Consider the following 27,614-nt stretch of genomic DNA (forward strand, 5'->3'; position numbering starts at 1 on the left):
GTTTGTCCGAAACAGACACCCTTTGGCTGTAACCTAAGTTTACCATGGCCCTAGGGCCATTTACACCAGTTTTAGGCCTATATAATGCCCTTAAACCACCCCATTTCCATTTCATACGAATTTCTCTAACCCTAGGAGAGAGAAGAGAGAAAAGAGGAGAAAAGAGTGAGGAGAAAAGAGAGAGATAGGGAGATCGTTGCTGGGATTCTCTCCTACTACTCCACGCACTAAATCACCCTTCCACTTCACTACATAGTCATTTTCAACTTCAATTTGGGTAAGAAAACCTAACCCTAATCTTGATTTAGAGATCCAAATAGAGTAATTGATGAAATAGCTAATGGATTTCGTGATTTATGTACCCGTTATTCCATTTTCGGGAATGTAGAATTCGAACCGCGTCCGAATTGAGTATTCCGACGAAAGATGCGGACTATAAACGTTTAAGTTATGGTTTTTAAGGCTTTCAATGTCAGCTAATGATTTATGTCTGACTTGATTGCTGCCATATGATCTTAGTTACAACGTTTCGATAAATTATACATGTGTGAACTACGTTGAATATAAGATGCATTCCATGTGTTTGTTGAAATGTTTGAATGAATATGAAATTGTGATTTGTGCCTGTCATGACTACAAATCTAGGATTCATGCTTGTCATATGTATCACGACCTCTTTGTGTAACAAATTGCTATAGTTCATGTCGTAACTAATCTAGTCTATGTATTCAGTAATGTGTAGTCTAAGTGTTTGATAAAATGTCTGAATAAGAAATTGTTGATGGATTGTATTTAATAAGGGTATTGAGATAGGATTCTCGATCACCTTACCCATATGTATAGTTCCTTCACGAAATCTTAATTTTGTCTACACAATTTATGGATGAAATGCAATGTTTGGTAACATATTCAATATGTTTGATGAAATGCTCAAATGAGATATTGCTTTGAATTGTTTGTCAAATGCTGATAAGATTTTCACATGTAATTACATGCTACATCTGAGTAAGATTGGGACTACAATGTAGTCCAGGCAATCGGTAATGATTTTCATTGAGTAGCCGAATTAGTCTCACCACATTTGATACGTTCGGTGAATCTGGGTCGTACGACGATTGTCGACAGTGGTTAGGACACGGGGAGTACTTACGCGCTCCATATCGATTAATTCGGCATGCGCTCATACCAATCAAACTTGTCTAATAAACCGATTGACCTATTATCTGTTTGCCATGTATGGACATCACTGCTTGAATCTAAGGTACCACTTACCAATGTAAAGGCCCGTTTCAACCATGGTACCACGATCCGCTAAGACTCATGAGCCGGGCATGGTGGTATGGGACACCGTGGTCGAGCTGTCGGCCTACGCTGGGGTGACGAGCCTTCCCGTAGTGACCAGTGAGCAACACAAACTTGTGAGTTGAATATGGTAGTATGAGATACTGTATTTGAGCTGTCAGCCTACACTGAGGTGACGAGCCTCCCCGTAGTGACCTCGAGTATAAAGTCTTGAATTTACCTATCCACTGTTTTACACTAGGGGGTGATGCCCTATAACTTGCCTATCGTATATGAATAACTAGGACTGATGACCCAAGATGGATCTTCGGTTTGGGTTAATGATATAAAGGGAGGTACCTTAGCTTCTCAAATCTACTGTATGAATAAGCCTAATTAAGTACTTGGCTAACACGACCATGCACCGCATTGCATATGCTTTGGTGATGAAGTTGCACCTTTAGGGAGTTTGTTATGCATAAACTTGGTTGTCGAAGTCGCTTTTGAGGGAGCTTTATGCGAGGGCATGCATCATACTACATACCATCCCTACATTAACAAGAGTAGCTAGGAAGTGATCGTTGTATTGCTTTATCATTACTGCTTGATTGAATTGATAACATGTTAACCTTTGCTTTATAGTACTACTGAGTTGATCACTCACTCCCACCCAAACTCTGTTATAGATGCAGGTGATGATGGAGTCTATGTGGCTGAGTTGGACTTCATAGATGAGGAGGAGGAATTCTCCTATATTTAGCTATTAGGAGAGTCTATGTAGACCTCATGCTGATTCGACGGGATTACAAGCACACATGGATTAGTTGAACACTCATATTTTCATATTTTGTCTATTTTGAAACAATACATGTACATATTCAGCCCGGCTACATAATCATACTTTAGAGGTTGTAAAACATTTACCTATTCAGATACGTATATGTTTCTGTCTTCTACTTGCTAAATTTAATTATATCTGGAGTATGATATGCTATTTTAGTATAATCTCACTCATGTTTAATACATTGATATGGACAACATCTAAACATCACTATCCATGTTGCATAAGTGATGCGTTGAATCTCAGGAGTAGAGCTTTGCTCGACCCTCGAAATCCAGGGTGTTACACCTTAGAACCTCAATTGGAACATGATAAGGAATGATATAAGAGGTGCGGAGTTGCTGTGAAATCATATGCCTAAAACAATAGTTTTCAAGTTGTCCTCGATCTCATTGACAGGTTGTCGATAGGACTCGATGGTATCGAAGAACCAGTTGATCCAATTGAAGAATTAGGCCCCGTTTGTTAAATCTGAAGTCTAAAGCCTGAATCTGATATCTGAAGCTGAATCTGAAATCTGAAGCCTGAATCTGAAGTCTAAAGTCAAAAAACTTGTTTAGTAATTACAGCTGAAGTCTGAAAATTAAGTATTGAATTTGAAACAATCTGTTTGTTAGCAAACATCTGAAATTTCTAAAATATGTTAATTTGACACATTTGCCCCTATCTCCTGTTTGGAAATATTTTACATTATAAAGAAATTATTTTTTATTAAATGAAAATAAAATTATTCTATTTAATTCAAATAAACTACAGTATGGAGCCATAAATCCTCTTGTGTTAGTGTAGAAAGCATCAACCAGATAATATTTATCTACATAAAGACTTAGTAAATTTTCAAGATATAATTTTACCAAGTTATATGAAAAAAATATATTAAATATTACCAAGAGGGGGCAATGAAAATTTCTTTGTTGGATCAAGCACAGCATCCATAAGGACCCTTGAATCATGTGCCACCCCTTCCCATCCAGCTATGACATATGTAAAAATAATATTAAAGTCACAGATGGCTATAACGTTCTGAGCACATTCACCCCTTCCTCTTCCTTTGTAAGGTATTTGTTTATCTGTCGAGATACATGCAGGAAATAGTGTTGAACGAGCTTTGTCCATTGAAAACTTTTTAGGGGCCATAAAAGTTTTGGATCAAGCTGATTTTTGTTTTTTCACTTCATCTGGGCATGTAAGACCTAATTAACATATTGGATGTCAAATAAATAGTACAGTGGGCCCTAAGAGGATTTTAATGGTGGATATCCAATCACTATTGTTTTCCTGTGGTGTGGTCCACCTGAGATTTATATCCATCTTATTTTTGGGATAGAGAAATAAAATGATCTGTAAAAATGAATGAACGGAATGGATGAAACATATCCATCATGGGGCCACACAACACAGACCATCACCCACCAGACTGGTGGATGGGGGAGTAGCCAATCTGTTTCCGTATCACACACCAGCTATATAGCTGGTGTAGATATGTGTCGTGCGAAGACGCTCGTCGGGTCCGAGTTGTAGGAACGTTTCAAAGGAGATCAAAGTTACATGGACCCTACAATAATGTATTTATTATGTCCACACTGTTCATAAAATTTTCGAGATTATTTTAGAGCATTTTCCAAAAAATGAATCATATCCAAAACTCAAATGGACCACACCAAAAATAGCAGCGGGATAATGATTTTCACTATTAAAAAATTCGCAGGGCCCACTATAATGTTTATTTTCCATCTAATCTATTCATAAGATCAAAAATATCTGGATAAATAGGAAAAACAAATTTCATATTGATTCGAAACTTTTGTGACCCCAAAAGGGTTTCAATGGTAGGCGTTCAATCCCCTACCGCTTTTTGCAGTGTGGTCCAATTCATCTTTAGATCTGTTTTATTTTTCAGCTCAAGTCTTACGACGAGCTCGCAAAATGGATGGACGGTTTGGATATAACAAATAAGTCATGATGCTACCCACAGAACTTGCTGATGTCAATACACCAGCCAATCTGCTTCCAATCCCGTCCCTGACTCGGAGATGGATTGGCTACTCCCCCTGACACCAGCTGGCTGGTGGTCGATGCTCTGTGGGCCCCACTATGATGTACGTGTTTCATCCATTCCGCTCATCCATTTTTATAGATCATTTTAGGGTTTGATACAAAAAATGATAGGGATATAAATCTTAGGTGGGCTACACTACAGGAAAAAAAATGAATGGATATCCACCATTAAAATCCTTTTAAGGCCCACTTTACTGTTGATTTGACATCCAATATGTTGATTAGTTCATAAAGACCCAGATGAAGGGAAAAAATAAAGATCAACCTTATCCAAAACTTTTATGGCCCCTAAAACATTTTTAATGGTCAATGTTCATTCAACACTGTTTCTTATAATGTGTTCCACTTGAGATTGATATATAGTTCATTTTTTCTTTCATACCATAAAATGATATATAAAAATAGATAGACGGCATGGATGAAATACATACATCATGGTGGGGCCCACAGAGCATCAACCACTAGCCAATGGCTGGTGGCAGGGGAGTAGCCAATCCATTTCCCCCTCACTCCTAGCCCATCCGCTTCGATCGCGGATTGCGTCCTACCCTCCGTGGGGCCCATCATGATGTAAGTGTTTTATCTAAGCCTTTCATCGTTTTTCTCATATTAATTTAATATATGATCCTAAAGATGAAATAAGTCCACAGCTCCAGTGAACCACACCAAAGGATGCTGCGGTGATAATGACATCCACCGTTGAAACCTTTCTAAGGGCCATTGTGATGTTTTTTTTTACCATCCAACCTATTCATTAGGTCATGTAGACGTGGATGAAGTGAAAACACAAATATCAACTTGATTTGAAACTTCTCCAGCTCCCAAGAAGTTTTTAATGGTGGACGTTGGTCCAATTAATTCTTGGACCGGCATCTTTTTTTGGTTCACACCTTAAATGATTTGAAAAAGTTGATGGATGGTGTAGATCAAACACATAAATCATAATGGGGCATATAGAAGTTTTATATGTTAAAAGTTGGTTTTGTATTACGCAAACAATTTGAAGAGAAGAAAATTTCCGTAGTAACTTGAAAAGGGATAATTTTGGAAGCAATTTTTTTTTTTAATAGAAAAACTTATGGAGCGCATTCCGCGTTCACCATTAAGCCAGACTCCTATCACAAAAAGAATTCAGTGAAAAACCACTTAGCGCTTTGCTTCTTCCGCGTTAACAACGCATTAACAAACACCACTAAACACGGAATATTTTCCCAATTCCCCGTTAAGTGCAATAATTTAGCGTTAACAAACAGGCCCTTAGTCTACAAACATAACAGATAAATTCTAGAATTTTCTCAATGGGATCGATGGATTGTTCAATCATATCAAAGGACTTTCGGTCCCTTTGAAGGGCCTTTCGATTGGATCAACAGACCCTTTAAATAGCCTTTGCAAATCGGTTTCTTATAAAAGGGCATTCAGTTCTTGGGCAAAAGGATGCATTTTTTGTGCAATAAAAGCTTGAGTGATTCCCCACTCATATCTCACATTTCTAACCTCTAAATCCATGAGATATAAGTCATTTTTCTTATGCTTTATCACTTGAAAGAGGATTCCAACATTAATAAAGAAGATGATCTTGATCTCCACCTTGTTTTAGAGATTAGACTTAAACCAATAGTAAAATCCTTATCTAAATTCTCTAGAACACCTATTTAGGTGAATCCCTACTAGGTATCAACTTCAATACTTAGTTATAAGAGATTTAACCGAACTCTCATCACCTTGGTCGCCTTAATGGAGCTTGCATACAAGGTGTTTGATCTTAGGGTTGAAGCATTAGCAAGTACCGACATCAACAATCAGGGGAGCAAAAGGAGAACTGATTGACACACAAGAGAGCATCGATCAAGCAACTAAAAGGTGCGACAAATGGGCTTAATTCGACGAGTGTCATGTTTTAGTTCGTACTCTCTTTCCTTGTGTAGGATTGATGGTAAGAGTTTGTAACCCAAACTCGATAGGTTCTTGTGTAGGGCCGAATTCACCGGACACAGGTGCGTATATGTTAGTCTCTGTGGGAGCCTCTGGCAAGAGTAAACATAAGTCTTTGGTCTAGGATCGAGATTGTTGGTTAGCCGATAAAAAAAAAAAACTAAAGTCTCTTGTGGGAGCTTCCAGTAGGAGTGTACACCAAGTTCTTATGTAGGACCATGGTCGTTGTGTAGGGTTATAAAGGTTCTAGATGAACCTAATTTAAAACATATGATAATGAAATCTGATACACTCAGGGAGAGTGTGTCCACTGAGAGTGGAGTATGAAAATTGAACCATTATATATGCTTATGTTTGAGATTGTCATTTGAACATATTTCTAATTATGCTTGTGGACTTAATTTGCTTAATTATATGTACACATGATTAAATGAATGTTGGGATTCAAATAGTTAACACATCTCATACATACGTACAATCGTTTATAAACTAGTTGCTTGATTAGCATATCTATTGTAGTCTATGTGATTGGACCATCTATTGGCTTGGGAACCTTTGAGTTGATTGCTTTACTTAGTTTAAATTAGAATATTAATTTAACTAAGCAATTGAGTTTTAATTAGCATCCTCCCTCCTCTCCTTAGGACATAGTCTTTCATTCCATAGCTTCTATAAGCTTCCGTGCATAGTAATGGTATCCCACTAAGAATTTTCAGGGTCTAGGTATTCTATCGGGTCCGTGACCCATTTATAACTGTACTCAGACGGGTCACACCAATGGGAACAATAGAAAATGGTGCCTAAAACCTCCAAGTGTTGTGACCCACCTAAGTTTTGCATGTCTGATTTTTATATATTTTCTTCAATACGGTGAGTAAAACCTAATGAATGGTTTTAATGAAAGATATAGGAGATGGTGGCCTCACACAAACCTATGGATGATGGTGTGGACCACCCGAGTTTTGGATTTGGATTTTTTTTGCTCCAACCATTGCGTGTCTCACTTGGACAAGGGATTACACTAAATTTTAGGTTATTCCAAAACTCAGGTAGGCTAACAAAGTGCTTTTAGATTTGTAAGCATGATTTTACATGGTTTCAAATTACATGGCCCCAACTCAATCTCAGATACGGCTGATTTTTGGGACATCCCATAACGTAGAGGGACCCACCAAATACTCGGTATGAATGTCCAACACATATCATAGTAGGGCCCACAGAGCTCAACCTCATGAGAAGTTCCTATAAGGTCCTCAAAGAACCTCTTTACCATGTATCTACACACTGTGAGAAAGAAATGCTCACACAAAATTAGTTAGGGTTGACTAATTTCACGTTAGTTTGGAAAAGAGGTTAGCTTGAGTGAGCCCTATTGGAAGTGTTAATGTAAAATCAACCCCGACCATGTGTTACCCTATGTTTTACACAAGGCTCAAAATATATTCCCCATCTATAGTTCAGGTGGAATACATGGTAGGAAACATTGTACGTAGAAAGGTTCACCTTCAAACTGTCTTCCTTGATGTGACTTACTTGAATTACTTACGGGCCTAATTTTTGGGACCAAGGGTTACCTTTTGACATCTAATGGCTGGAGTGGATTTCACATATTTATCACGATGGGCCCTGAAAAAAAAATTAAGGGTGGACATCTCTCTCCCAATTATTCCCATTGGTGTGGTCCAGCTGAATCACGGGGTCAGTTTGATTTTTGGCTCTGGCTCCAGCATTGGATTAGACATCTAATGATCAGAGTAAATCTCGCATACACAACAGGGTGGACCCGTCAAAAATCGCGAGTAGGAGTCATCTGGCATCGGTTGGATAAAACTAGCTGCCGTGATTCAAGGGAGATTAATTCTCGTAAATGTTAAATCTACCCCAACCATCAAGTGCATCACCCCACGTTACACCTTGACTAAAAAAAAAATCAGGCCCATCCATGCTTTAGGTGGACTACACAATTGGAAATAATTGATAGGGAAAAGCACACCCTCCAAGCTGTTTCTATTGGTGTAGCCCACTTGAATAATACATGGACCTGAATTTTGGGTCCTAGGTCTGTTTTATGTGGCATCTAATGGTTGGAGTGGGTTTAATATAATCATCATGGTGGCTCCAGAAAAAATCAAGGGTGGACGTCTCTATTCCAACTATACCCTTGGTGTGCCCCACCTGAATCTCAGGTTCGCTTGAGTTTTCAACTCTAAGCATATGATTATACATATAATGGTTAGAGCGGACCTCACATACACATTACCGTGGGCTCTGTAAAAAGTAAGGTGGAACATTCGTTTGATTATTTATTTATTTATTATTATTATTTTTAAATATATTGAGACGGTACAAGTTAATGTCCAACCAGCAGATATCCTACAACCATTTATGTGAATATGACATCTAACCTGTCTAATAGGTTGGCCATCATAAGCATCAGTTACCGTAAAACTCCATAACAGGCATCATGAGCATACATGTCCATGGTGGGATTTCCTATCTTAACTATTTCCCATGGTGTATCCCAATGAGTGTTGAATCGACCTGATTTCTGAGCGCTTGTCCAAACACAAGGAGGCCCACAATGTGGACTGGGTGGATCTACTCCACATGGAACTCTTTCCTCTAGGTTTGTAATGCCATGCTTGTCCTTAGTAAGGCCATGCAACCGTTATTCTAAAAATATTTAGGAAGGAAAGATATGAACGGAGACTAAATGTAGGAAGGGCTACGCACCTGGATTAGATTTAGACCATACAACTAATGTATTAGAGATCAAATCCACTCATCAGATATATTACATTGTCAAGATGCTATGGGCCCAAAAAAAAAATGTCTTCTGATCAAGCGTGTCAAACACTTATGAAAAGAGTGGGTAGTTAGTAAAACAGCCCAATGAATTCAACATACATGGGTGCCTATCTGACTAAGATAAAGGTATATTTCGATACTCCCCTAAGAGCTTAAGTTTTTAGGTGGGTTGATCGGTCATTGTGCCCTAATCCTGACTGAGATAAGGTATACATCGGTACTGCCCCTAACAGCTTGAGCTTTTAGGCAGGTTGGTCAGTCATTGTGCCCTAATTGGTATCAGAGCCAGACATCACAAGTTCGAGCGAAGCCATTGCGTAAGGCCTAACTGGTGAATGATGGCCTTGGGGGCAAACCGCCGTGCAGTTTGTGGCCATTGCGTAAGGCCTAACCGGTGAACCAATCATTCATACTAGGAGCAACTCACGTGCAAAAATCATGCCAATCAAAGGACACTAAGCATCCATTCAATAGCATGGAAAATGAAAAGTCGATATTGAGCACATAAACATAATATGCTCAATCATCATTTTGAAACATCTACTAGAAAGATCCCACTATGTATTGCATATGATTCCGAAATAGCACTTTGGTTGGATGATTCTAACAATAATGTTGAAACATAATTTAAAATAAAAATAAAAATTATAACCATGTGATTTACAGCTTATAAACAAATGGATGACGGTTGTAACAAATTGGCCCCATTCAAAGGATTAGGATCATCCAACTGGTGTGATTCTTGCACCATGGCTTGCTCCCAATGGTAGTAGTATGGAATGAATTGTCCCGTCCCACATGTAATTCAAAAGGTCGGGTATGTTGCTAATTGTCCCCATGAAGGTGGGGACGTTACCAAACCCATACACATATCATATGAAAGGCAAAAAGGGAAACAGCTGGTTAGGTTGGGTGTACCGTACGACGATGGATGAAGTTAATTTCCATTTAAGCATATATGCCAACATTGACTAGAGGCGTATATTTTGGCTGTGCAGCAATTCAACAGCAGCAGCAACAACCCCCTTTCCCTCAGCAGGGATGTCCAGCTCAGGCTCCTCAATCTTCCTCCCAAGAAGCTTGGTCAGTTCCTCTCTCAATGTCTGCAAAACACAGTGATTTCCCATCTTCCTTAGTATCTATCTATCAATCTATCATCATCTAATCTAATACTCTATCAATTAACATTTCCTGTCAACTATCTGCTCATTTATCCTCATAAAGTGGGAAGCAAACAACACAAGATATTGGACCACTATTTACACTGAGCCCAATCACATAATACAGGAAAGTCAGATCTGTGCCACGTGTCAATGCAGCAGAAATGTGTGGGGATCCAGTCAGCTCTCAAGTGGGGATCACCATGAACATGCCCTGGTACAAAAATCAAGAAAAGCCATTGATTAAGCAGCCCATGCGTGTACATCGGAATTGGCTTTTTTTTTTTTTTTTGTCCAGTTTTTCTTATCACATCATGGCCCACCCAGGGTATGTTAATGGTGGCGCCAACCTGGTGAATGGCCTGGATCCTGCACGTGTACCATGTGCTTGCATTTAATGCAAATCACCTCTTCAATCTCAAGGATTGATGGATCCACCAATCCTTTCTCCTTTTTGTAACACAATAGTACATAGTTGTAGTATTTGTCTGCCATAAGTAGACTTAAGTGCATGCTTGCGTGTGTGTGTGAATCAAGGTGGCTCCAGAAGGAAATTAGAGAGAAGCTTAGATTACCTGAATCAGTAGCAACACACTCTTTGATGCTGAGAAATGAAGGTAACCATCGAGCATCTCGATGCCCTCTCCTGTTTTGCTTGGTGCGAGGTTGCCTCCAAAGAGAAGCAGAGAATAGTCTGATATGTTGGTTGAGTCTCTGATGTAAACGCTGGTGGTCTTTACCTTTTCGCTGTACACAATGTAAGGCAGAGGAAAGATGTGTACACCAGCATTGACAGAAGATGGATGGATATCAACTTTCCCTACTTCTTTACTGTAGAATGCAGTTCTCTTTCCTCTTTGTTTGCATTGCACAACGTTGGGGTAAAGCCCAGCACACAGGATAGCACATACCATCTCCAGATCATCACTGTATTGATTATAAGCCTGCAATTGGGGGGGGGGGGGGGGGGGGGAAGGAACGACAGACCCACACATGCGTAAGGCACCTAAAATCTGCATGGAAAACATAATAAGCCCCAGACGACCTCCTCAAGGAAGATGCCAACCTTCCTCAAGGATATGCATAATATCCATGGATATTCATTTGGAACAAGTGTGGCCAATGGTTCAATGATCCAGACTCAGGATTGGCACATCCATCAGATTTCTGGGACAGTCCATCCAGGGTGGGGGACACGAGTTATGTGAAACCCCTGTTACATGGGAGCATGTGTAACCCAAAGCTCAGTGGGGGCCATCGTGATGTTTGTTTGACATCCATTTTGTCCATCAATTTCACCGGTTCATGTTATGATGTTACCCCAAAAATGAGGGTATGTAAACGTGGACCATTGAAACCTTCCTGAGGCCCACCGCGATCTTTATATGCCATCCAACCCGTTCACAAGGGCCTGTTTAGATGGTAGGAAAAGAAAAGAAAAGAAAACTATAATGATTATCTAATGATGATTTCCCATGACCATGATTCCCATGGATTCCATTTTGGGGGTCTTGTTTGATAACAAGTGGAAATCAAAATAAAGCTCTCACAAAAGTCAACTCTGTATTTCATGTGAGAATTTTGGCAATGATGTTTCAGTGAATGATTGCATTTTCCTATCCAATGTTTCCTTTGCTTTTAAACATGGTGAAATGGGGAAAAGTCATTTACTTTCGTTTTGCAGTTATTTTCTTTTCTCACCATCCAAACAGGCCCTAAGGTTATTCCCAGCAAAATATACAGAAAACACAAATTTCATCCTGATCCAAAACTTTTTTGGGCCCCAAGAAGTTTTCAATGTGAGCATTCAATCTCCACTGTTTCCCGTGGTGTGGCCCACTTGATTATTGTATCTACCTCATTTTTGGGCTCACATGCTGATGTGATCCAGCAAAACTAATGTATGAAGTGGATGTCATACAGACATCGCAGTTGGCCCCATAGAGCTTAAGATTACATGCATGCCATGTAATAGGGGTTACATGCAACTTGCGTCCCATTGTGGGGCACGAAGAACACTATTCAAGATTTCTTAGCCATGCCCACTAGTAAAAACTCACAAAACGAGCATACTAAGTGTATACTTGGATTAAGGATCATATAATTCCTTGTCTCCTGAGATTTGCAATACTCAGAACCCTCTCAACAATAAACTAAAGCATGGAGTGTTGGTTGTCAAGTAAATATTGGATGAAGCTATATGAACAAACTAGATATGTCGAAAAGCCCAGGGCTTACCTTAGCTCCCCTAGTTTTATTAACAAAACCGATATCTGAGAGCAGATCGATGAATTGGTTCCTCATGTCATCCATCATCCGCAATGTTATGGGCGATAAAAAATTCTCCCAACAGAATGCTCGTTCTTGGCCATTGCGCTTAGCATCTTTCCATGCTTCAAATGCTTTGAGAAGCGCAATGTGATCGCTGCATTAATAAGATTGGGAGTCTCTGTCATTTTATAGAAATGCTTATAATATGCTACTGATGAATAGTCTAGTTATGCTAAGTAAGGTATTTAATAAGGGTAAAATCTCCACTACTATTACAATAGCCATTATGGTCTTCTTTTTTTTCTCAATTTTTTATTTGAAAAAATATTTTATCAGCCCATAACGGGGCCATTATGGACTCTCTTTTATTTATTTAAAAAAAAAAAAAAAAAAAAAAAAAAACTTAATGAACGTATTTTTTTTTTTTTATTTTTTCCGTTATGGCCGTTGTGGCCCCATAATGTGTAACGGTTTCTATTGTATGACAAAAATTCCTTGGTGCTAAGAAACTTCTCAATGCTATGACAGAAATACCAGATTCAGCAATGACTAAAATGGTCCAGTTAATGACAGTGTGTGCACTACTTTCTGGTAGCAGTGATTACAATATCGACGGTATTGGTCGATTGCATGTGGGGAGATACGAAACCGAGCGTAAGTTCACTTTCTTCCCTGCATCGTGCGATATTTCCCAAAATATCACAATATATCGATGATATATCGATACATTGCGATATTTTCAAAATATCACATTTACAAACTCCTTTGTATCGTTGATACCATTAATATACATCATTGATATCATTGTCAGCCCTCTTTGCAAAAAAATTGGAAATTTTTGCATAACCCAAAAGATTCGTTTTATTTTTATGTTTTTGCTTTGGTTATGTGGATTTGAGTGCAGAATATCAAAGAGCATGCAGTACTGGAAACGATATCAATGAGCTTATCTCTTGGAACCAGTGGAATGAAGTTCATAATCCATAATTTTGCATGTTTTACACGCATAAATCATGGATTTTGGCCTTATTCAAATTTGGGAAAATTGGGGTAAAATGGGAAAAATCCTTCTAAAAAAAATAAATTATTTTGGCCTCTGATTTTCAACTTTCATACATGTCTTCTATGATCTATAAATTATATATGAACTGATTTTGAATATGGTTGCATCACTTCTATGATCTATAAATTATATAAATCGAGATTGGAGAGTGTGCGGTACTAAAAATGAAATCAATTAGTTTTTTTTTTTTTTTTCAAATTTGAACGGTTTTTTCTTGTTTAAATCACTTGGAATCAGGGGAATGAAGTTCATAATCCATGATTTTGCTTATTTTGGATGCTCAACATAGATTTTGGCCTTTGATTGTTCATCATCCATGAATGTCTTCTATGATCGTCAAATTATATATGAACTAATTTTGAATATAATTGCATCACTTCTGCCAGAGAGAGCATGGTTTGGATCCCTATACAAAGGAAACTTATAGTGTACTTGTGTTTTCTGATCTTTTAAGTTCTAAGCATATAATAATGCCTTTTTTTAAAAACATCCCCTTAAGTTTCAATTAAAAAAAAATCGACCAATTTCCTAATGTTTCCCAAAAACAGTGATACATGCGATGTTTCCCATGCGATACCAGAAATGTTTCTGTATCCCAGGGGTGTGATACATGCGTCAATACTGATAGTGAAAATACTGTTTGGTAGTATGATTGAACAGTCCACTCCTTTCATGTAGGGTCTTCTACATGATACCTATAGAATAAGGACATGTAACATTTCTTGAAATTGTGCCTTGTCACTACAGACACATGCTTTCAGTCTTAGGTTTTGTTATGTTTTACTTTTGGGGTACCGCATGCAATTAATCAACAATTAGGTGGCCTGGGGGCATGGGCATGTATTTTTGTTTTTTGTTGTTTTTTTCCTTCCCTCCCTGGGAGGTTTGGAGCTGCTGTTTTTACCGTCTTGTTCATGTAGTTTACTCTTTTCTTCTTGTTAACAAAAATCACATGATCCACAAGAAAGAAAAAAACAGAGTCATTGTCCACGTCACTAATGAGGTCATAGAATTTTGGACCTCCAAGAAAGCAAGGGTATTTCTGCAATTCATTCAGATAGGGGCCTACAGGAGATAGTTTGTTGACCTGCAAGAGTCACCAGCAAAGGATCTTTTTGCAGCATCAGCTTCAGCTTTCCTATTTATTGGAAGGACGAACGGGTCACGATGTGCAAGAGCAGAAGCAATTGTTAGTGCAGGATCGAGGCACTGAAAGATACATCCCATGAGAAGCATTTTTCCAATGTTTGGATCCAACGGAAGGGTGCAAAGATGGCGACCTGTTCAGTTGAATCAATCGAGATTATTTGAGGACCTTAGCTCTAATAACCTCAGCAGGAAAGGAAATGAAAAAGAAAAAGAAAATAGGAAGCTACACAAGATGAAAGAGAAATGCCAAGGTGAATCATGCTATGTGATATTCAAGAGGTAATTCGAGGGACATGTGCCAATGTAGTAAATGTGTGCGAGATCTGGGTCCAGGTCTGGGTGGCATCTACATAAACATGTCCAGACAATGGTTTACTCAACAGGTCGGCCACACATGAATGAATATAGATCATTGATCATTGTTTGTCTATTTTTTCATGCATGTGTCCCTATTCCACGAGTGGCATGGAACAGAACTACCTGATGACTAGTGTGTATCCCTTGTACGCTTTCCACATTTACTCTCCTCTTTTGCCAATTAACTTGACATTTCTCAAGAGGAAGTCCTAATGTTCTTCTGTAAACAATTTAAAATGATATTTATGTAGTTACCTACCAAGTGGAGTGAGCTCCTCCATGTTACCGAGAGCTCCTATTGTTTTGAGAAGTTCAACAGCATTTTCAACGGAAAGAGGATCAGGTGGTTGAAGTGCCTTTGCTAAGAACGATGCAATGGTTCCAAGCTGTAAGCTTTTGATATGAAGGCATAGTTCTTGTAAAGGTGTCCGGAGGATTTCAGGTAACTGATATTCATGCATCGCATCATAAATTATCTTGGGGTATAGCCTGTAACATTTTCCGGGCTGCACACGCCCTGCACGTCCTCGTCTCTGAAAATTGTTCCACAACCAAAACATCAGGAAAAACCATTGATTAGACAATGATAAATTTCAAGTTCTAACAGGAATAGCCTCACCTGATGTGCTGAAGCTTTAGATATCCATGATGGTAACAGACATGCCAACTTATTTAGAGCATCATAACTGGTTTCCTTAGCCTTCCCACAATCTATAACATATACGACATCATCAATGGTAATACTGCTCTCTGCAATATTTGTTGCCAACACAATTTTCCTGCAAGCATCAACTGAAGTTGCTTAATAAAAAATCAAAATAATGCTGAACTTCTTCATTGTTTCAAGCAGTTATGTAAGGATGAAACATGCTCTTTCCAGCATATGGAACTTGCTCTGGCTTGCTCAGCCAGTTTCTTTTATTACCTGCACACTTCCAAAGAGGTATTGTATCTAATGTTGCACATTGGTAGTGAAAACAACTGATAGAACTCAACATTTCTCTACCTTTTATATTAGAAGAAAACTATATAAATATTTTATTGTTGTTCATGTGAGATATAGAGAAGACAAAAATCTACACATGGTTCTAAAAGATCTGGAGAAAATCTACACAAGTCATGCGTGCAGGATATCAGAACCATGCAAATGATGACCACAATGTGGAGATCATTGAGGCAAAAATTCATGCTGGTTAACCCACCGGGCACGTGATACTATAGAAGTCAATGGACTACCAATGTTCTCATCCAACATATAAGTGTGGCCCGTCTAATGAGTGAATTGGCCTGATATTTAGAACAGGCAATGTTCACAGTGTGCCATCTTTTGTACTGCTAGGATATCCTACACAAAATGTTTGTGGGAAATATAGGGCTGTATCTACAAGTTCATATAGAGTGCATCTACATGATCATTGCTCAAAATAAAAGTGAAATATATATATATATATATATATATATATATATATATATATATATATATATATATATATAATGGGAGAGTGCGCACGACCTCACGATAAGCTCCTGTGAGCTTCGAGCTGTGTGGGCCCCACCATGCATGATGTGTCGACCATAAACACCGTGCCTTCGATGATCCCACATGCATGTTTTGCTAAACTCCCATAAGCTCCTCCCAAAGGCACAAAATGGCATACATGTGGGAATGCAAGCCATCAATTGGGTGGACCTAGCGTGTCAATGCCGAACTCGAGAATTAGGCTGGCCCACCTATTAATTGGACCAAAATTTATGAAACAAATAGGCACTTAACACGAGTCTAGCTTCATTGTATGTGTGCCCTCCATTGGATTAACAAACTATAGTTGCACAAAGCATGAAGCGAGGAGGTAGAAGATCCAGGCCTGGGAGAAGGGAAGCATCTGTTTCAAAAAGTAATCAAGTATAAACGGCTACGAGTAGTAGTGGGAGGGAGCGTGATTTGTGGTGGGAGAGGCACACATTGATCCTTGGGTCACAACAAAGGAACAAAGGTGATCCTTGGGTCACAACAAAGGAACAAAGGTGATCCTTGGGTCACAACACCTATGCATTGCAGGCCACTTAATCAATGGCTCAAATCATGAATAAGCATGATTTGTGGTGGGATCGGCACATGTTGATCGTTGGGTCACAACTCACAACAAAGGCACAAAATGGCATACATGTGGGAATGCAAGCCATCAATTGGGTGGACCTAGCGTGTCAATGCCGAACTCGAGAATTAGGCTGGCCCACCTATTAATTGGACCAAAATTTATGAAACAAATAGGCACTTAACACGAGTCTAGCTTCATTGTATGTGTGCCCTCCATTGGATTAACAAACTATAGTTGCACAAAGCATGAAGCGAGGAGGTAGAAGATCCAGGCCTGGGAGAAGGGAAGCATCTGTTTCAAAAAGTAATCAAGTATAAACGGCTACGAGTAGTAGTGGGAGGGAGCGTGATTTGTGGTGGGAGAGGCACACATTGATCCTTGGGTCACAACAAAGGAACAAAGGTGATCCTTGGGTCACAACAAAGGAACAAAGGTGATCCTTGGGTCACAACACCTATGCATTGCAGGCCACTTAATCAATGGCTCAAATCATGAATAAGCATGATTTGTGGTGGGATCGGCACATGTTGATCGTTGGGTCACAACTCACAACAAAGGAACAAACCATGGTGATCCTTGGGTCACAACACCTATGTATTGCCGGGCCACTTAATCGACGGCTCAAATCATGAATAAGTGTGCCATGTTGGTATATGCAAAGGTTTGTATGGGGTTGGTGGGCTGTACATGTTGGAGTTGCGATGATAAATAACTTCGTCTCAACAATATTTTTAGGGTAAATTTTAGTTATGAGATAATAACATAGTTGTTACCTACTACATCAATATAGAAGGATTTTGATTGAACAATTTAAGCCTTTCGGTAGTTTTTATATTCATAAAGGTTTCTTCTGGTAAAAGTTAGCTTCTAAATTTCACTAGGAGATTCTTGCAATATTCTCCTATGTCACCAGGAGATTCTCGCTAGATATTTTTCAGCTTCTTTTTCCATCATTTACTTGTTCCAAAGGGGGAACTGGAGTTTAGGAGCTTTTGAGTATTACAGACTAGACCAACTTTAATGAATTAAAGCTCAATCAAAGCATCTTGAATAAACCAAAGTAATTAAACAAAAACAATAATTTTAAACCCAAGTTTGAGCTCATTCATTCGTTTCTTCTTTAGGCCATTTTTGGGTATAGTAAGGAAGACGTGGGAAAACATATCCACATAAAGAAGTAGATTCCAATTCTTTTCTCCACTTATCAAACCGCAAAAATTCCAGTAAACGCCTTACTCCAATATAAAAAGAAACACAACGTAATCTTCTTTTTTTATGGTCAAGCATTTCTTACTTTTTTTTTTTTTTTTTTTCACTCATGGTTGTTTCTTCATACATCATGTCTTATTCTTTTTAGAACAACAAGATTTATTGAGAACACAATGGACCAATTACACCAATTACTAAACATTCCCTATAAGGAGAGTAGAGTGCTAGGCCCGTTCTTTAGCTAGGAATATGATGCAATATGATGACAACAAAATGTTTCACTGAACAAAATAATCCAATCTTGACTTCGCACTTTCCTTCCAGACCTAAAAGACAAGACATTTAGAAGCACCTTTGATAGCGGCCAACCGACCAGCGTACAAAAAGCTCCAAAGCTGATGGGGAAGGACCAGTTTATCCCTATATACAGGCTCTTCCAAGTAAACTCAGGCGAGACCTCCCCGTGGGCAACCCCTACTTTCGTTGCTGGTCCCCCAATCGCACAGTCCCACAGTGGGCCTCACCTTGTAGCCATTTTGCATCTCACAGACCCCACCCCAGTGTGGAGATACAGTGCATCCTTGGAATCACACCAAGATGCCCCTGCATCAACCTTCCATAATAAGTTGGTCAAACAACAACAAACCATTGTACTGCAAAGACAACAAGTTTCTATTCAACAAGAAAATCAATATCTGAAAATAGCGTGTGAATGCAACTTTAACAGGTGATGCACATCCTTCAACAATTTCTCTATTATTTTATATGGTGGTCAGGGTGTTTTCTAGTATCTTAAGAAGAAAAATGAAGCAGACCAATGGTCTCCTTTGCACTCCAATGCCCAATGCAATGTGGTATATTTTGAGAGCAACTCTAGGCTATCTAATTAGGGGTTTGGAAGGAGATAGGAGCCTGAGATTGCCCACATACATTATGTTGATGATAAAATGGTTCTTCACAGAATCAATGATGCATGACAATTAACCACTTGCTCTAAAAGCTCGAACTGTTAGAGTATGGCGAATTAATCCCTTTATCTTATATAGCTCAGGCCCCACATCTCATGGGTTTAGGACCTCGGCTGAATCCCCTTTGTGGGCTCCAAATCACATGGGCCGCCCACCCCGAGTGTGTCCCCGCATCCCACGGGCTACCCCACTCGAGCCCAATGTGAAATGCGCATTAATCACCCCTGGTGAGGAGTCTCGAACATGAGACCTCCCTTATGGGCCCCAAATCACATGGGTCACCCACCCCGAGTGTGCCCCTGCATCCCACATGCGACCCCACTCGAGCCTAGTGTGAAAATGCCCATGCATTAATCACCCCCGGTGAGGAGATTCGAACACAAGACCTTCCGCTCTGATACCAATTTGATGCAGGACAATTAACCACTTGCTCTAAAAGCTCGAATTATTAGAGTATGACGAATTAATCCATTTATCTTATAGCCCAGGGCCTACATCTCATAGGTTTAGGACCTCGGCCGAACCCCTTTTGTGGGCTCCAAATCACATGGGCCACCCACCCCGAGTGTGCCCCCGCATCCCATGGGCTACCCCACTTGAGTCTGGTATGAAATGCGCATTAATAACCCCTGGTGAGGAGTCACGAACATGAGACCTCCCCTATGGGCCCCAAATCATATGGGTCACCCACCCCGAGTGTGCCCCTGCATCCCACAGGCAACCCCACTCGAGCCCAGTGTGAAAATGCCCCTGCATTAGTCAGAGTATGAAGAGTATTGTTCAACAGATCAATGTTGCTGGCCAGACATGATTATTGGTGCTTCAACTCTTGGGTTCAAAGGAAAGGATTTGTATGTAAAACAATTTGGTCTTTCTGTAAAATTGAGGCGCTTCATTAGCAATGTTTAAGCCCATAATATATCTTCTTTAACAGGCAGGATTAGTTAAATCAACTGTAGCTAATTTTCCAGATTGTTTTCAACTTCAGTTGTTCTTAAGCTAGGCAAAAATTCAGGCCGACTTTCCTTCCACTGGGGGTTTAATGCAACTACCAACTAGATTGTATGATCAAGGCCCAACTTTATTGTGTGATCTGGCCAATTTAAGGGTTCAGATTGCTCATCCAGCACATATCAGAACTATCTAAGGGTCCAAACTACATATTTTGACAATCCAACCCCTCTAGATCGATAATCCAAACCATCGAGATTGAAAATCTGAACCATCCAAATAATGTGGACCACATTAAGAGTCAATATTGACCTAATTAACCATCTGGATCAGATCAAACTAAATCAATTGCCCATTGGACTGTGGGACCTACAGGTCCAATTGGATGGAAAGATGAACAAGTGGTTGGACTATGGGGGGTATAAGTCCAACTGTATACATCTACAGGCCCTATACACAATGGTGTTCTTTTCGAGAGTTTGTACAATCCTCTTGATCCATATGTAAGTCAGGGTATTAAATAGTTGTTTTAGAGTGCGACTTGCCTGAAGATTAAAACCAGTACACCTCACCTGGTTTTGCTCCATTTTCAGTCATTTCGATCCCTGTTCGATCTGGTGACTCATCCCAGTTCTTACAGAAACACATGCAACTTGGACAGAATCTTCTTGTACAAAATCATATTTTGAAAAAGAATATAAGTAGCAAGTTTTAGTTTCTTGTAGGTGTGTGCATATATGGCCTTGTTGGGCCTGTGAGCTATGGGCCTTTAGTCCTTGGTCTTTTAGACTTTAGTAGTTTATTTCTTATTTCCTTATTTGCCATCTTTTCTCTCTTTAATCTCATTTTTGTCTTAAGGGCATATATGTAATTGTATCATTTATTATAAATAATGATAAGACGTCCAACCCTAGGTACTCTTCTTTCTTCTCTCATATTCTCTTCTTCTCTACAAAGCAAGGAAAGCTCTCTTCTTGATCTCTCTTCCTCTTTCTTCCTTCTTCTTTCTCTCCTCTCTTCTTCATTTTTTCCCCTCTTGGAGGTTTGGTTTGAGAGTCGATGTGGTCTATTTGGCAATGTGATTTGATTCTTTGAGGGATTTTGTGGATGCTTAAGATTTTGTGATGTGATAGCAAAGTTCCTACTTGTTCTTTTTTAGTTCATATTTCCAGTGCGTTTTTTGTGCCCGTTTTCTCCAAAATCAGGTTGCCACAGACAAGGTTTGTTGAAATTCAAGGTTTGGATGATTCTTCTTTGAAGTTTCCTCCAGTTTTCTCATAAAAAACTGATTTGTATCATCTAGGGTTTGAGACCTTTATATTTGGCATTGTTGGTTTGATCATCCCTCGATTCTAACCTTACAGTCTTTGTTACTTGCGTCAGTTGAATCTAGTGACATCAAGAACTTATAGTGTGAGCATATCTTAGTCAAACACCATAAGTCTGTTTATCCACCTACGGAAAACAGTTCAGCAGAATTCTTTCTTTGGTTCATTCGAATGTATGAGATCCAATTCCTATTGTTTCTAATAGATTTAAATATTTTGTCTCATTTATTGATGGTGCTTCTTGTATGACATGGATTTATTTGGTGAAAACTACAAATGGGGTTTGCTCCATTTTCAAAGTGTTTCATAATTGAGGTCAAAAAATTAATTTAATGTGAATATTGGTACTTTTTGTAAAGATAATGCAAAGGAATATCTTTCCCATAATATGATATCTTATCTCCAGGAGCATGGTATTAACTCTCAAACCATGTGAGCATATACCTCACAATAAAATGGAATTACTGAAAGGAAGAATAGACATCTTTTAGAAGTTACCCGTGCTCTTCTCATTGGTATGTCTGTCCCTAAGTCTTTTTTGTTAGATATGATTATTATAGCTTGTTATCTGATTAATCATCTGCCTACCAAGGTTATTATTGGGGAGTCATCCATTCAATATTTTTCAGCATTCAACCTTATCTCTTAAATTCATTGCGAGTCTTTTTGGGTGTCGATGATTTGTCGAACTGAGAATGAGTTTATATATTGACCAAGGAGAAGGTATCTTCATAGAAATAAACTGCCAAATCGAGTTGTTAAGAGTATTTCTTGGAATATTCATCTTCACAAAATGGTATAAATGTTTTGATCCAATTACTAAAAGACGTTATATCTCTATGAATGTTAAATTTGTTGAAGACGTTTCATACATTCCAATTAGACAGGAGAGCACAACTCTGTAGTTCTTCCTGTTCCTATCCTTGAGTTTGATCAGATAGTGTCCGTCTCCTCTAATGCTAAAGATAAGGTTGTTTCTGATTCCACTAATTCCAACTTAAAGATATATTAAAGGAATGTTTGTACTCCTATTATCTCTCATGACACCACGAAGCATACTCCTTTACCGACAGGTACTAACAATGTTCCTACTTATTTACCTATTTATATTGATCCATATTTAGCTTCTTCCTTGGATTTACTTGTTGCTATTAGAAAAATGAAAGGACAATATACTTCTTATCCCATTCAACGTTTTGTTTCCTATCACTCTGTCTTCATCACTGTTTCCTGAGCACAAGTCCTTTGTTTCTATTCTTGAATGTTATTCCTCCATCATTCCTAAAAAAACCTTAGGAAGATCTTATTTCTCTTATGTGACAACAAGCTATGAAGGAGGAGATGTTAACTCTTGAAAAGAATCATACATGGAAGATAGCTTAGTTACTAGTTGGGAAGAATCCCATAGGTTGTCGTTGGGTGAATGCTCTCAAGTACAATCCCATTGGCAATATACCTCGACATAAAGCCTACCTTTTAGCTAAAGGATTTATACAAACTTTTTTGCTACTATTGCTAAGATGAACTCTACACGGGTGATCATTTCTCTTGCTGCCAATGTTTGAAGTACCTCTGATATTATCTTTATCTCCAGCTCAGCGGAACCGATAACGTTGGTAGTATAAAAATTCTAGATATTAATAATGTACCGCTAAGTATCGTCAACATATCAATATTGCTAATATAATCGCCAATATTTTCAACTATGTAAATTCTAGGTGTCACTTGTATTGCCAATATTTTCAACTATGTAAATTCTAGGTAATGCTTGTATCATAAGTGTATCGACGATATTTCAATAATATCACCAACATATTGATATCATCAAAATTTTGTTTATTAGAATTATTATTATTATTTTTTTTCATTTTTTTTCATGGGCACATGGATATATGTAATGTTCAATTTTTCATTGATAATATCTCGAACTTATCGATATCGCAACATGCACAATATTGAGACTACAATCTTTCGTTTCCTTTCCAATTGTTGATGATTTCTTAGTGAAATATCATGTGTTGTTGATATTTTGCAATATCGATGGATATTTGGATAGAAGGTTGGATGGTTAAATAGGCCGGATGGGATGTTTGGACTGATTTCTTACAACAACACATGCTTTTAAGGCCCCATTAAATGGAAACTTGTTATGTATGCATTCTTTTTGCATTTTTTTTAAATTTAATTTATTTAAAATTTCTAAATATACAAATATGCACATTTTAACATCTCCCAAAGGTTCGCTGAAAATTCCACAAAATTTCCCATGTTTTCCAGCATATCCGGTTATCAGCGATATTATTGATGATATCGATATTGTTTCCATATCACTGGCCAGCGAAACTTGTAGCGATACCGATACTTCGAACACTGCTTGCTGCCAATCTACGTTGGCCCCTACATTAGTTAGATGTTATGAATACTTTTTTAAATGATGATTTGATTGAAGAGATCTATATGTTTTCTCTTGTATTTGATCAATAGGGGGAAGAAAGAAAGTATCGCCTTTAGAAGGCAATATATGGGTTGAAGAAGGCTCCTCGAGCCTAATTTTATAAGTTTAGTGGGGCCTTGATTTGCATTGAATTTACTCGTATTCACTCAGATCATTTTTCTGTTAAGGGGCATATGCAAGGGGCAATTATTGTGAGTGTCTATGTGGATGATATCCTTATTACAGGAGATGATTTTAATGGTATTTCTAAGTTAAAATTATATTTAAGCAAGGCGTTTGACATCAAAGATTTGGGACCGCTATAATATTTTCTTGAAATTAAAGTCTCTCGTTCTAAGAAGGGCACAGTTTTGTCTCGGCGAAAATATACCATTGATTTGTTAACTTCAACTAGTAATCTTGGTGTCAAACCTATTAATTCTCCACTGGAAGTCAATAAGAAGCTCAAGGAAGATGATGGGAAGTTCTTGATGATCCTCATATGTATGAATGCTTGGTTTGAAAATTGATATATTTGATGATCACTCACCCAAATCTATCTCATGCAGTGAGTTTGGTTAGTTCATGCATGCTACTCATTCTGGTCACTGTAAAGCAGTTCGTTGCATTTTACATTACATTAAATTCTCTTTAGGATGTGACATGTTATTTAGTTGTTATAATAATCTTGACATTGAAGGATAATCTAATGTAGATTGGGCAGGTTCACCAAATGATCGACAATCTACAACAGGCTACTGTAGTTTTTCGAGCAGTAATTTAGTTACCTGAAAGATTAAGAAGCAAACAATTATTATTTGATCTAGTGCTAAAATAGGGTATTGTGCTATGGCAAATACGTTATGTGAAATTATGTGGTTGAAAAGCTTTATTATTGAATCAAGATTTCCTATGAAGACTCGTGTGTTGATGTGTTGTGACAATCAAGCTGCCATTCACATAGCTTCTAATCTGATTATTCATGAGCAAACAAAACATATTGAAGCTAATTATCACTTTAATTCATGAGAAGGTTACTACTAGCGTTATTTCCACTCCTTTTGTTCCATCTTCTACGCAATTGGTGGATATCTTCATTAAGGCTTTTAATGTGGAAGTTGGACAACTTGTTTTAGGTAGGGGCTAATATTTATGCCTCGGCTTGTGGGGGAGTGTAGGTATGTGCATATGTGGGCCTGTGAGCTATGGGCCTTTAGTTCTTGGGTTTTTAGGCTTTAGTAGTTTATTTCTTATATCCTTAGTTTCCCTGTCATCTCTTTTTAGTCTCTTTCATCTCAAGGGCATATATGTAATTGCATCACTTGTTATAAATAAGGGTTGGACATTCAACCCTAGCTACTCGATTTTCCTCTCCATATTCTTTTCTTCTCTAACATTTCTAATGTAGCTTCCTTATTTGGTTTGGTCTTTGTTCTTTTATTGAAAAAGCTATACTTGGATTATTTAGGGAAAAATATGTGGGTCAATTGGAGGATAGAAGATTGTATCTTCTAGAAAGTTCTTTCTAGAAGCTACCTAGGCTATATTGAATCCATTATAAAGGCCTCTAAGGCCATATATATGAACCTAAACTTAATTATCTGAATATGGATTGAATGGAAGTGAATTTTTTCTAATGATGGGGCTGTAGCCTAGGATGGTATGCCTAAGGCTCAATTTGGTGTAAGGTATTCTGTATCAGTAATGGTGGCCATAACGGTCACCACAATTACCGATATGGTTATCGATTATAATGGCCGATACGGGGACGTAACGACTGTTATGACCACAGTAACGGTTGAAAATTTTCTTTTGCCCAAAAAATTCTGAAAAAATATTCAGAAAATCAAGAATAATGTAAATATTCCAAATATGTATTCATTTTTTGTTTTGAACATGTTTATGGTAATGTAATGGTCCACTCTTTGGTGAGAGTGCCCTATTAGGCTGTCTAGTGAATTTGTGAATATGATTATATGTATCTAATGTTTACACATCACAATCAAGCATTAAAACTAGAAATAAGAAAAATTGCATAAATACTACTCTTCCAATTTTTTGAAAACATAAGGCCATCGGAGCTTCTATTCGCTCAAATCACTTCAATCTACGATTTTAATATTAAAAACTATAGTAAGAGTGGTCGAAGTCTATTGTAAAATTATCTAAGAGAGTTTTTGGAATGAGAAAAGTTTTAAAAAGGGGGAGAAAAATGAATTTAAATAGAAAAAAAGTGGCCGTTTTTTGACCATTATCCCCCGTAACGGTCTTTACGGCCACCGTAACATCCGATACGGTCCCAAAAAATCAACTGCCCCATTTCAACCCCGTATCAGGTAATGGTCATGGCCGTTACCTATACGTATCGGCCTTTACGGGCGAATCGTAACAAATACGGAACACCTTGATTTGGTGTGACTCCTTATAGTTTTCGGCATGTGATCATTTATTTTCTATTGCAAGTAAAGAAGTTTTCAAATTTGTGGCATAAACTTGGAGGATTGTCCTCAAACTCATATGCATATTCACTTAGTTGTCTTTAAGTTGTGTTACATCAAAGTGCATGAAATAAAAAGAAGCTCATCATGTAAAATGGTTATAGGTGTGTTAGCCACAGGGGAATATAGGTCTTGGCAGACCTTAAGATTTCTAAATTATGCACTGTTTGGAAAAGGGCGGTGGTGTCCTCCATAAAAGATGTGTTCACTCAGATCTCGAAAGCGACATCTGAAAGAGGGCTTAGGTTCACAAAGTTTCCTTGGAACAGCTTGAAACCGGTCCTCTATCAATTTCAAAATTACATCAGATTTTTTTTTTTCAATGGATCACATTGAGAATTTTATGAAAACAAGAAAATATACAGCAATCCTAGCAGCACAAACAGATAACTACAGAACTCCAATGAAACAAACCAGCGAGCCCCTTCACTAATAAAACCCCATTTCCCATTAGAGACATTCAACACATTAATGAGGATAATCTCCCTAGAGACCCCCTCTTTTGCCAACCTATCCACATCAGTATTAGCATCTCTGAACCTCTATTCACATGGTAAAACACTACCATTCATATGATGCCAATGTGCTGAAATTTCTCCAACAGATTAATCCACTTCCCAAGCATTGCAAGCAGACTTGGCCAAATAGATCACATTTGCTGAGTCCCCTTCAATCAAAAGGGGCCAAAGTTAGAAATCTCAAGCAATTGTGATCCCCCAGAGCAATGCCGCTGCTTTTGCAACACTAGGAATGCAACCCTTGCAATGTTGACTTGTCATAGACAATGTAAAGTCAAAGGGCATAGGTATGCATCTCTTGTACATCACTGCTTGTCATTGCTTGGGAGAGAGATTAGACCATACTAAGATAAACCAAAATTAGTGCATTCGGGTAAACACGCAACTTGGTCTTAAAAATTGAATGAAGGCATGCATAGGAGATTTCCATAGGTAGTAATAGTGTCTAGGATAGAGCCCATGACAATTTATCCTAAAATAGCTCCCTGGATAAATCTACTCTTGACGCCACTAGCTACTTTCTATTAGTCTTCAATGAATTAGTAAAATTCTAACACTTGTGTTAAGCATTGAATGAAGCCATGCGTAGGAAATTTCCTTAGGTAGTATCTAGTGATAGAGCTCATGACAATTTATCCTAAAAATAGCTCCCTGGATAAATCTACTCTTGAGGCCGCTAGCTACTT

At 38.3% G+C, this 27,614-nt stretch overlaps 1 protein-coding gene across 4 annotated transcripts in view; it reads right to left on the minus strand.

Annotated features, from left to right (window-relative positions):
• Positions 1-9,449: 9,449 nt before the first annotated feature.
• Positions 9,450-27,614, minus strand: part of LOC131219149 (DExH-box ATP-dependent RNA helicase DExH1) — a 96,377-nt gene continuing 78,212 nt past the window's right edge. For all 4 annotated transcript variants that reach the window (XM_058214154.1, XM_058214156.1, XM_058214158.1 and 1 more), the window contains 6 exons: positions 15,543-15,702; positions 15,183-15,456; positions 14,505-14,697; positions 12,322-12,508; positions 10,659-11,027; positions 9,450-10,026 (listed from right to left, as the gene is read on the minus strand). In XM_058214154.1, coding sequence (XP_058070137.1) covers positions 9,895-10,026; positions 10,659-11,027; positions 12,322-12,508; positions 14,505-14,697; positions 15,183-15,456; positions 15,543-15,702 — 1,315 coding nt within the window. In that variant the 3' untranslated portion in view covers positions 9,450-9,894. The remainder of the gene's footprint in view (positions 10,027-10,658; positions 11,028-12,321; positions 12,509-14,504; positions 14,698-15,182; positions 15,457-15,542; positions 15,703-27,614) is intronic.

The sequence above is a fragment of the Magnolia sinica genome, chromosome 11 (genome assembly GCF_029962835.1).
Source record: "Magnolia sinica isolate HGM2019 chromosome 11, MsV1, whole genome shotgun sequence".
Lineage (NCBI taxonomy): Eukaryota > Viridiplantae > Streptophyta > Magnoliopsida > Magnoliales > Magnoliaceae > Magnolia > Magnolia sinica.